The sequence below is a fragment of the Haliaeetus albicilla genome, chromosome 10 (genome assembly GCF_947461875.1).
Source record: "Haliaeetus albicilla chromosome 10, bHalAlb1.1, whole genome shotgun sequence".
NCBI lineage: Eukaryota > Metazoa > Chordata > Aves > Accipitriformes > Accipitridae > Haliaeetus > Haliaeetus albicilla.
In genome coordinates, this window is record NC_091492.1 from 40,567,576 (window position 1) to 40,578,559 (window position 10,984).

Genomic DNA, 10,984 nt, shown 5'->3' on the forward strand with positions numbered 1-10,984 from the left:
GTGTAGGTGTGTATGAACCAAAATGCTTGCAGACCAAAAATCTAGCAGTGTTTCACTTGAAGAACTGGGCCTTACTCCATGATTACTCCACTGAGGTTGATAGACAGGCATATGAAATATCCGAGTATTCCATCCACACCAGTAAGGACTGTGGAATCTGTCTTTTGTACCTGCTTAGGTCAGCAGAGGGGACACAAACCTTTTAGCAGTAAGTCATTGAGGAATTAGGTTAAAACCTCCCTCTTAATACACCAGAAAAAAGGTTCCAGGCTAAAATACCCCAAACAATATCACAGCCTAGTTTTTACAAATAACACAAAGTAACTGCTTTTTCCAAATGAACAGAAGCCAAAGGAAAATTATAGCTACTGCCTCTGTTCCCCATACCTCGCTTTTGAGCTCTCAATGTTAAGACTGACAGTTATATAGCTGCCTAATTAAATTGACTATTGTCCCCTAAAAATACGCTCTCTCTTAGCTCTCCTTCTGTGCAAATAGCATAACATTAATTTAATGGAAAGGTCACATTATACTACAAGGAACATAGTGACATTCCGTTATGTCTTTCTCTCCCTGCTTACAGTCCTCCCCGCCATCGCTGTTGTGCATTCAACACTTTTTCTATAGGCATTTCATGAATAAGGAGAAGCTACTCTAGCCATGGAAAGCACTGCCTTCCACTGCTTGCAATTTAAGACACATCATTCTACAATCTCAAGGAAAGCGAAACACCACCACATCTGATTTTACACAAATGGTTTTTCCTCTGCAAGCCATTCCAATTTAAGAACAGGTTTCATAGTTCTTGCATTCAGATCAACTTACCCCAAGACTGTTACTTTCTGTATGAGAAGGATGATTCCTCCTCTGCCATGCAAAGTTTGGGGGAAATTAGCAAGGTCTCCTTGGCTAAACTTCAACTTGCTTAAACTGCTGTCTGCTCACTTAAGTTCACCTCTCCTTTTTCAACTGGATACATTATTCTTCATCACTTTCTATCCTGAACTCTCAGGTAGTATTGCTCTGCTCTGTTAACCACAGTAAACCAGGGATGGGATTGATATGACCTCTACGTTCAGTCTGCAAAGTGCTTTTGGCATCATTTTGGGTAAAACTGATCTATAAATATATTAACCTTCCTAGAAACGAGCATAACCCAACCTATCTACAAATCCAGTCCAGCATGTCTACATCAGTTCTGATTTTTTTCACCCCTCATGTGAATATAAAAATCTCCACATTGTTCATGTTCCCCTGCCCCTAATTAAATACCTACCACTTCCTACTAGTGATCACATTCACAGAGAGGTTCCTAAGTTCGACGTACACAAAAGAGCTCTGCTTTCCCACCTGAAACATTTTCTTATATTTTACTGGTACACATACATTCATTCCTGACTTAACTCCACTGAACATGACATTAGAGAAATCCACCAGTGTCTGGTAAGGTCAGCATTAACATTCCTTTGTGCTATCAGTGACACAAAGGAATAGGAACCAGAAACTCGCACACGAATTACAAAGAGTGTTAACATTACTGTCCAGTGCAAGTTCTAAACCGATCATACCCACAAACAGTAACAACCATTTCTTTCTTACATAGAACTTTTAGTCAAATATCAAAATGTTTTTTCTCCATTCTCTCCCAACAGTAGCCATTCGGTGAAATGTTTTCAGTTAGCAAGAGTCAATTTTAACTGCCACACTGCAGCCAGAGGAGCACCATGTTCTTCAAATACAAGGAATAGTCTTATTTCTTCATTATATAACCTACAGATTATTTGTATGCACTATTTAAGAGAAGCAGACATTAAACCTGTTAAAAATCTAACACTTTGAATACTCTGAAGTGTAACCTTTGTAATGTACTTCTCTCCTGCCCCAGGCATGATATTGCAGATCAATTCCCAAGCCTAGGTGAGCAATGCAATTCGCTATAATGACAACTCAAGCTGTAATCACAGAAGTGTAATGCACCATGACTGTACCAGCAGCCTGACATTTGGCAAGTTTACTAAAACCTTAATAACAATGCATTATTACATTTGATATGCTTCCCTTAATTCATTATGGAAGCAGCCTTTAGGAACAGAAATTGAACTTTTGAAATTGATTAGACTGTTTTGAACTTAATAGCATGGAGATTGTGCAGACCTCACCGGCTAGCTGCTGTTCCAGAGATATGTCAAACTAATTTAGCAATCATAAACCCTTTATTTTTATAGAACATAACATTTTTGCATAGTTAGGCTCAGGTCAGGAGTACCACCTAGCATTTAATATTCATGTTAGAAAGTAATACTACAACTCTTAACCAAATAAAAAAAGCCCAATCTTAAAAACGTAGTTCCATAAGCATATGCCCTATCTTCAGTCTCATTTATATCACCATTTTTGTTCCACACTCTAAAAGACAAAACAAGAACACCTGCAGGAAAAAACAAGAGCTCAGGATCAGAAAGTTCTTCACTATAATACCATGTTTATACTTTCCATATGCAATTAGCTAAGATAATCCACTTTTCTAAGTCACTTTCTCCAAAGGTACAGGAAAGGTAATGATTGTCAGTCTCACAATGCCATGAAGAAAAACATTTCAACAAAACTCTCAGTACATGGGTGCTTAAACGTTATGGTTAACAGTAATAAAACCAAGTACTTCAGCATTGAAGGACTGCTGCTCCTCTAAAATAGCCAAGATTTTCTAACAGACACATGACCACAGTGGCAGAGTAGATCACAGATGACAATAAAAAAAATGAAATCCAGAAATTCTGCATCAACAACAGCTTCACCATGCCTGCTAAATAATCTCAAATGCTTGATCGGCAATGTTGTTATCCTCTTGTTAGAACTGCTGCAATACGATGTAATATTTCCCCGTTTTGTCCATGAACATGTCAAATAAGAATTTTAGTTCCTCAAAAATGGTGTGACTGACTTTTTCAACTTTTTAGTAAGGGCTTTTAAAAATCAAACCCAAGTTAAAAGAAATAGGTTTCTGGTTCAGGCTAACAAAGGGGAATGAGCTTAATTAATAAAACCAACAGTAGCCACTGTACAGACTAACAGCCTACTCTAATGTAACATTTGTTGAAGAAGGCAGAAAACTATCTGCAATTGCAATTTAGGCATATACCCAAATTTGATAAAATGTCTAAAATCAAACTTTCCTTCTTATATCATTCTCTCTGTTCCAGTTCTGTTTATGACAACACCATTATCTATCATCTCACTTCACAGCTTCTGTTTATCTTTCATTCCATTCCTCCTTTTAGTACCACCCTCACACAATCAAACTGCTCCAGACCGCTAGTTCAGTCACCTAAAGCTATACCCTTTTCTGTTATTCCATAGCCAAATTATCCACAGTCTGCTTATTCACCACTTTCTAATATGCCCTCAAACCTTATGCATTCAGGCTCACTAACATTTAATAACATGTACATAAAAGCAGCAATATAATGGTACATTATCATTACATTGCAAATGTCTGGTGGGTCAATGCCTCCTTGGATGGGCGAGAAGAAAGTCACCTATATGAGAGAGAGAGGGGGGCCATTAGGCTGTTCATTTCCAAACATTCTCCAAGTTTGTCTTTTGCAACAAGAAATGCATCTGTTACTATTTTTAAAAAGGAAAAGTAGTGTAGTGTTATGCTTGCTAACATAGTAGAAGGCTATAGAAGACAAGACAGTTAAAAAAGTACTTGAGCAACTCATTCTATTTACTGGAAATCAATATTATCCATAAGAAGCATACAACCAGAGTTTCACTTGTTTTTTGCTAGCAGCGACCCTGGTGAAAGCTGGAAGTGTACATCAGCTTTCATCATGGCAAGTGAAGCAAAGATGTCCCCTCGGATGGATAACATGCATGAATTCTGTTCTGCCTGATGATTACCATGCTGAGAGCTTGCACACATATGTTACCAATAAAGGTTATGAAGCTTGTAGGAAAATTCGTTGGTATAACACCCACAGTTAGTTCCCCCCCACACACACCCCCAGAGCAGAACAGCTACTTACTTCCCTGTATGTTTACTCCAGAAAGAAGAAAAAACTAAACACCTCACAACTCATATCTGGTTAACACCAAAGAAAAAAAAAAGCCAAACCACAAAAAAACCCATAACACCCTTTTACCTGTTAAAACCAAGAAAAGGAAACTAGACAAGGTTAGCAAAAGAAAAACTACCTGTTAAATCCACCTGTGTTAATTAGGTACAAGAAATCTCCATGGAAACCTAAGTCAGGCATACCTATATACCCACTGTATGGTAAGCTTTCAAATGGAAGCATCACACACTGGTGACAAAGTCTTTAAGACATTAAAGTACATTCAGCCAGGTCTCTCAGAGGCATAAAACGACGCACCCTTTCATTTCTGTAACAAGTAGTAGAACATTTCTTACAATGTGACACTATCAACTCAGAAGTTGTAATCACAGTGTCACTGTGCTTGCACCTGCTTGTTTTGTTTTACATGCTCTGTACTTAACATTGCTAATATGTTTTGGCGACAGCAAGGTCATAAACTGTAGTCAAGTGATAAAGGGCAGTTTTCCAATTACTGACTTTTCTTGCACAACCTATTTCTTTCTCTCCTGTCCTGGAGCATTTCTAGCACATAGGCTTATGGCCAGGTGCTTTTAGTTTTCACACTGATTTCCATATGGGGGGCATGCACCGTGGTCATAGCTTCAAAAAGAAAAAAAGAACTTGGGTATAATTTTGTGTTTCTCATCTTCATTCCCAGTTCTTCATCAGAAATGCACAAGGACAAACAAGATAAATTTGGATCACAGAGGAAACTGAAAGTATGACTCTCACTGCTACAATCACTTCTATACCCTCCCTGTTTCTTCCTTGTTCCCTTCATTATTTTCAGAACACCAGCCCATATAAACATTGTAATTTGTGAGCTGACACATTGTCATGACATGATGAGCCTGGCAAAATAGTACAAGCAGAAAACACCCAAATAACCTTAAATCAAATATGAATTAACCCTTCCAAACAAAGTACATCTCAAAATTCTCACTTTCATACTGCCAATATGTGTTTTGTAATTGTTAAAGAGATACTCAAGTGTTTACCTCTAGCAAGCAGTGGAATGATGTGGAAGAGTTCATTTTCACCAGCCAACAACCTAACAAAATAACCCAAGATATACTTGAACCTGGACATCTCTGTCAATGCTTTGGCACTTCTGAATAACAACCATCCCAGCGATAACTCACCCTTATATTCTACTTCACATAGTTAATACGGAAAAAAATACTCTAGGAAGTATTTTATAGCTTTTCACTTTCAAAGCCAGTTGAGTAGTTAATGGAAAGAAATATTGTGCTGTCCTCTTTCTCACTAGCATTTTGTTGAAATTTCACATTCTTCACATAGGAAGTTTCAAGGTATTTCTGAAGCTTCCTCTAAATGTATAATAAGGGTCTTTGTTTTGGTTTGGTTTTTTAAATGACTCAGGCATAGCACTTCTTAGATGCAGGCATGAGACCAGAGTTGATCAATGACCATATATTGGTTACTCAATTCAGAAAGCATTACAGATGTCACCACACCAGTGTAGTCTGGCCTGACCAGTTTACCGGTTTTGGAGATACTAGGAAGACTACCCACCACTAATGTTTTCCTGCTGTTCCCAGAGTGATAAGGAATTATGATTGACCTTCACATCAGAGAGCTGGCAGGAAAAAGGTTCTTTGCATTAGAAGTTCTGCCTTGAAAAACGTGGTTTTAGTCTTCTGGAAAGCAAGATTTTTAAACTGGAAACCCTGACAGATCTTTAACTGCAGCAATAGCAAATAACATCAGTGTAATTTCTCTTGAAAGAAATTGCTCTGTTTTCTTCTCCAGTTTCCAGCTTAAAACCTTTCATTGCTGATGCTGTTGTCAATCTTACCTAGTGACCTATTTACCCAAAGCACAGAATTACAGAACAGAATTTTATGACAAGTACAGAGCAAGCTTTGACACTAATAATACTCAAGATTTTGTGGACTTGGCTTGTTTTCAGGGCTTGGTCAGAAAGGCCACCTTTCTTTCATGTAAAAAGTCAACAAGCCACCTCAGAGGTTTTGCAAATGAATTTGTCATAGCAATTAAGGGAAAGAAGCTATATAAACATGATAAAAGGTGACTAACATCACCGTGCACCGTTACATTAAGAAATAAGAAAGAGACCTTTAACACGTTGCTCTGAACACTTAGGAAATCAAAATACTGTCTGGATAGCTACATTCTTTGACTTTCAATGAATCAGTGCTGTCTGCAATGCGCACCTGACCTTTGAGAGAGAGAGGGGAAAAACCTCAAACCGAACGAAGTAACTTCCAATTATCTGTAACAGAAGCTTGGAGGGCTCTGTCTCACGGTATGGGTATGGACTGATATTAACACAATGCAGAACCAGGCAGCCCCACAGGGAATCTCCTCCCCCACCCCCCAACAAGTTTTGAAAAGGCAAGAACTTGAAATCCATTGGGAACACACTTGGTGTAGCTGCTCCGGTTAAAATACACGGCCCGTTCAACGTATCAGGATTCTTCTAGTAAAGATAGTGGCAGGGAGCAGACAGCACATGTAGAAAGCCACCACATAAAAAGCACATCTGAAAACACTGAGACACAACTGGAGATAAAAGTTGGGATAACTGGCAATCTAAAGCCATAAAGGTCACAAAATCCGCATCATTGTGAAAGCTGGCCACTCAATTACGCTTGGATAATACTGTACAGGATGGGTAAAAGAAGCCTCCTTGTTGTGGGTATTTTTCCTGGGGTTTGGGGGGTTTGTTGCTTGGTTGTTTTTTAAACACAAATGCTACACTTCCTGAGCTTCTCCCATCCCTTGCTGGTATTGCTAGTAGTTTGGAAGGGGTTTATTTTGTTCCAGTAGGTTGCAGTGGAATGCAATTCTTCCACTGCGTTGGCCCAGCTTTACCTAGTGTTTTCGCTGCAAGACAGATACCACATTCTCTGTGTGGCTACAGAACAGCAGAGTTTCCAATGCAACAGTGAGAACATTCAAATATCAGCTCTATATTTTCAGATACCAAATTTACTGAATAAAGATACAAAAAGCATCCATGAATGCACAGCTTTTCTGAACACATTTGTTGCCATCAAGTACATAAAAAAGCATCTTAAATGTGCAATTATTACATATAACATCCTATGCCAGTATCATTTTGTTTGACCATCCCAGCATACTTACTCAAAGGTTTTTAGCTCTTAAAAATCTTTTTTTTTAAATAATATCAGTTTAGAAAGTAGCATTTGCCAGCAGATACTAGCATACTCAAGCCCTGTTGAATTCACAGGGCTTTTATCATCATCTTGCTTTTTACAAATTTTACTGTCATTCACCATTGCAAATCATCATCTATACTTGTGGGTGAAGAAAATGCAAACTCAGAAGGCAGACATGAGTGCAAATGCATTAATTGGAGACCATAAGTTTTACTACCAGGAACATTATGCTCTCAGACACCTATAATTAGGCATATCCAGTATCTACAATCTTTTCAGTTATGCACAATATGATGGGGACTGCTAGGTGTGGGTGGGAATGAGGTAAATAACCCATTTGAAGCAAAAATACAAGTAATACAAAGTATTTTTAGAATTAGGCTATAGAAATACATTTCTATTCTGGTATCTCTGAAAAAACACATAAACAGATTTCTGCAGAGCACACTGGCAGCTTAAACAGTGAGTGTTGGTGCATGCACAGCACGAAAACCCTGGGCCTTCCCTACTTTGTGGGAATAGAGGAAAGCAGAGGACAGGTCAGATTCATTGCCAGGAAATTTTTATTTATTTTAGTTTTTCAACTTAGTAACCATTACCTTTTAGGAAAAGGTAAAAAAAGTGGTTACTCTGAGATTTTCAAGACTATGTAGTGCTTTTAGCCACACTCTCCACAAAAAGAAGCAGCAGGTGTGACTACATCCCCTCTGATAGCTTCATGAATCTAAAGCATAAGCCACAACCATGCATTTCGTGGCCTACATATAGTTTATTTTCTGTATAAATTGCATACTTTTAATTTGGTCAAGTAGCTGAGTTCCAACTGGGTTTCAGAGCACCCTTAAGGATCAAATCCTGACATCATTTTTCAATGCCAAAACAACCACCACCACAAATCAACCAACATTTTCAGGATTATCAGGTTTTTAAAGAGCATATCTACAGTTGAAAAATCTTTAGAACAACTTCTAACATTCAGAAGGAAAGATGTTTTAGAAGTTAAGGATTAAAACAAGAATACTGGCAACACTTGCTGGATGTTGACTAATTTACAGAAACAAGCCTCTGAATGAAGACCGGCAGCAAGATGCTGCTTTAGATAGTATGTAAAAATAAAGCAAATGCCAACCATTGTCTATTCAGAACTTAAACACTTGATCTAAAACTTTAAGCTCTGAATGCAACATACACAATCAGAGCAGAAAATTAAGTAGTGGGTGGACAGAATCTTTTCCATCTACCCTGAATAATAACCACACTGCTTCTGCTGCAGCTCTCAGACTATCCCTTTGGGCACCCCATTAGAAGGCACATAGCAGAGCGTAGGCCTCAAAGTCACAGAGGCTGATGTTACAGATAGGCTGGAGACGCTTCACTCTGTTTCCACAAAGAAAACTGCTCTCTGCACAGGACAGAAAACTCAAGAGAGCTTCAGATCTCCTTGCGCGAGCCAACAGCATTGAGGAAAACAAATGGCAGAACACTGCAAGCTCATCTCAAGCATCAGTACCAGAGTTCTTGTTCCTGTGGTTTAATGATTCAAGCTTAACTTAGAAGCAACTTCAGACAGTTCAAGACCCACAAAGTCAGTGGGTATGCAGCACCAGGAGACCAGGAGATAATAACCACACAAACAATCAAACTATTACAGGGACGCTCCTGGGTAATTCCCTTACACCTTCCTGAAACACAAATACAAATGCAAAGTAAAATGCAAAGTAATTAATCCACTACCTCTGAAGCCACCCCTATTTACGTAATACAAACACTACTCTTTCTATCATTCTTATGCTCAACTTTTGAGCTTTTTACCCACCCCTCAACTGCCAGTTATCATCCCTGCTTTTTAACCCATCCTTTACCCTTATGCTCTCAAGTAAGATTTCTCTCCTTCCATTTTCAAGACTTGTTACCTTTCCCTGAGCATTTTTCCTTAAGTACATTCTCATTATCTCATGTTTTCCCTTTCATTCATTAGCCTGCTATTGTCTCTGCTCCATTTTAAGTGCTCTCATTAAGAGCTTTAAAGACCAGTTTCAAAAGCCAGTTCCCAAATCACAATACATACATCAGTTTGCTTTCTTTACAAATACTCCGTACCATCATCAAATATTATATCAGATTGTGATTATTCACAGGAAGGCATGGAATATTGTTTCAAACATTTCTTGAAACAGAAATAATTATTCCTTGCCCTGGAAACAGGGCTTGCAATTTACTTAAGACAGAAAGCGTCCCTACTTTTCTATTTAAAGCAGAACCAGGAAAGTCAGGCCTACCTGTGCAAGCTGCCCCAAAGAATAGAGGGTGAGTTTCTTCGGGTCTGTGTAGAGAATCTCTCCAAGCTCCCGATAAGGCTTCCCAGTGGGAGTGAAGTGTCCCTGAGTGAACTGCTTTTGCCTCCTATGGTAGTTTTCCCAGAACACGTGTTCTCTTGGAGGTTCACTGCTTCTGTAAATTGTTCTGCTTCTGGCCAAGACCTTTCCCTCCTTCTGAGCAAAGCCTGAATGCACACAAAATCTCGAGGATTCAACATTTTAGTGGCTGCTAGCACCTTGATTCTGCTGTTCTTGGGTGGATCTGGTATCACAGGTGCCTTGAGTCTGCTGCTCTTAGGTGCGTTTGCTACCACAGGTGCCTTGTGTCTGCTCCCACCTACATTTGCTACCACAGGTGCCTCAACTCTGTGTTTTTTAGATGCATCTGGTACTGGCATTGTTCCAGAATGGGAACCTTGGTGGTTTTAGTCCCAAAGTTATTAAAAACTCTAGTTTCTCAGTCATGAAAACACACAGCTGCTGCCCAAACTCTGAATCAAGTCTTTTCAGTTTTCTAAAGGACAGCCCAGCAGAAGAACCTGCTGCTGGCTAACAACTACATGAGGTCTCATTCTCCTCAGCAGCCCCTCAAACAACAGAAAGAAATCCCGAGAGGCCGGAACACCTAAAATCTAACCAGTCTCCTGGGGAACACCCAGAGCCAGAGCACCTCCCTCTGAAGGGCTTGCGTTACAAATAAAAACTTCCTTTATACCTTTATTTTTAGCAACGGCACGACCTCCCCTGGCCGCACCCCTCACGCCAAGGGGCCTCCCACCTCCCAAACCCTAGGGACCTGCCTAAATTGCCCCCACCTTCCTCCTCAAGGCGCCGCGGAGGCGGTGGTGGTGGGGAGAGAACGGGAACGAAGGACCGACCCCCTTCTCCTCAGCCGCCTCAGAGGACGCCGCCGCCCCCGCGCGACGCTTAACGGCCAAACGGTCCCGCGTCCCTCGGTTGCCCGGGAAACGCCGCGCGCGTGCGCGTGCCCCGGGGGGGGTGTGTGTGTGTGTGTGTGTGTGTGTGGCGCGGCGTGGCGTGAGGCGAAGCAGCGGGCCTGGCGGCGGGCTGTGGAAGTGGGGGACGGGCTGTGGGGCCCGTGGGTGTCTGAGGAGCGAGATTTGCGCCGGGGGGGGGCCGTGGCCCACGTAGCTGCTCGCTTAGCCTTAGGGATGAGGCTGCGCCGTGTGGCTGTGCCACGCTGAGCGTTGGCTTCAGCCCCCAGAGGCCGGCGTGGGGTGTGTTGGGGGGGGAATTCCTCTTGGAAAACCCACGCTGGGGGTCACCAGGAGGTAGTAACGAGGTTAGGGTTTCTCCAAGCGTGAGGTTGCCTGTGGAGCTGGATTTTTTCATCTTTCTTTCAGCTGAGGGGCAAGCTAAGGTGTCGTCCTCCCTCCCC

At 40.8% G+C, this 10,984-nt stretch overlaps 1 protein-coding gene across 1 annotated transcript in view; it reads right to left on the reverse strand.

Moving 5' to 3' along the window:
* Positions 1-10,564, reverse strand: part of CCDC60 (coiled-coil domain containing 60) — a 65,667-nt gene extending 55,103 nt beyond the window's left edge. The window contains 2 exon segments of the mRNA XM_069795310.1: positions 9,547-9,767; positions 9,770-10,564. Of these exon segments, the coding sequence (XP_069651411.1) occupies positions 9,547-9,767; positions 9,770-9,983 (435 nt within the window). The 5' untranslated portion in view covers positions 9,984-10,564.
* Between the last annotated feature and the right edge of the window lie 420 nt (positions 10,565-10,984).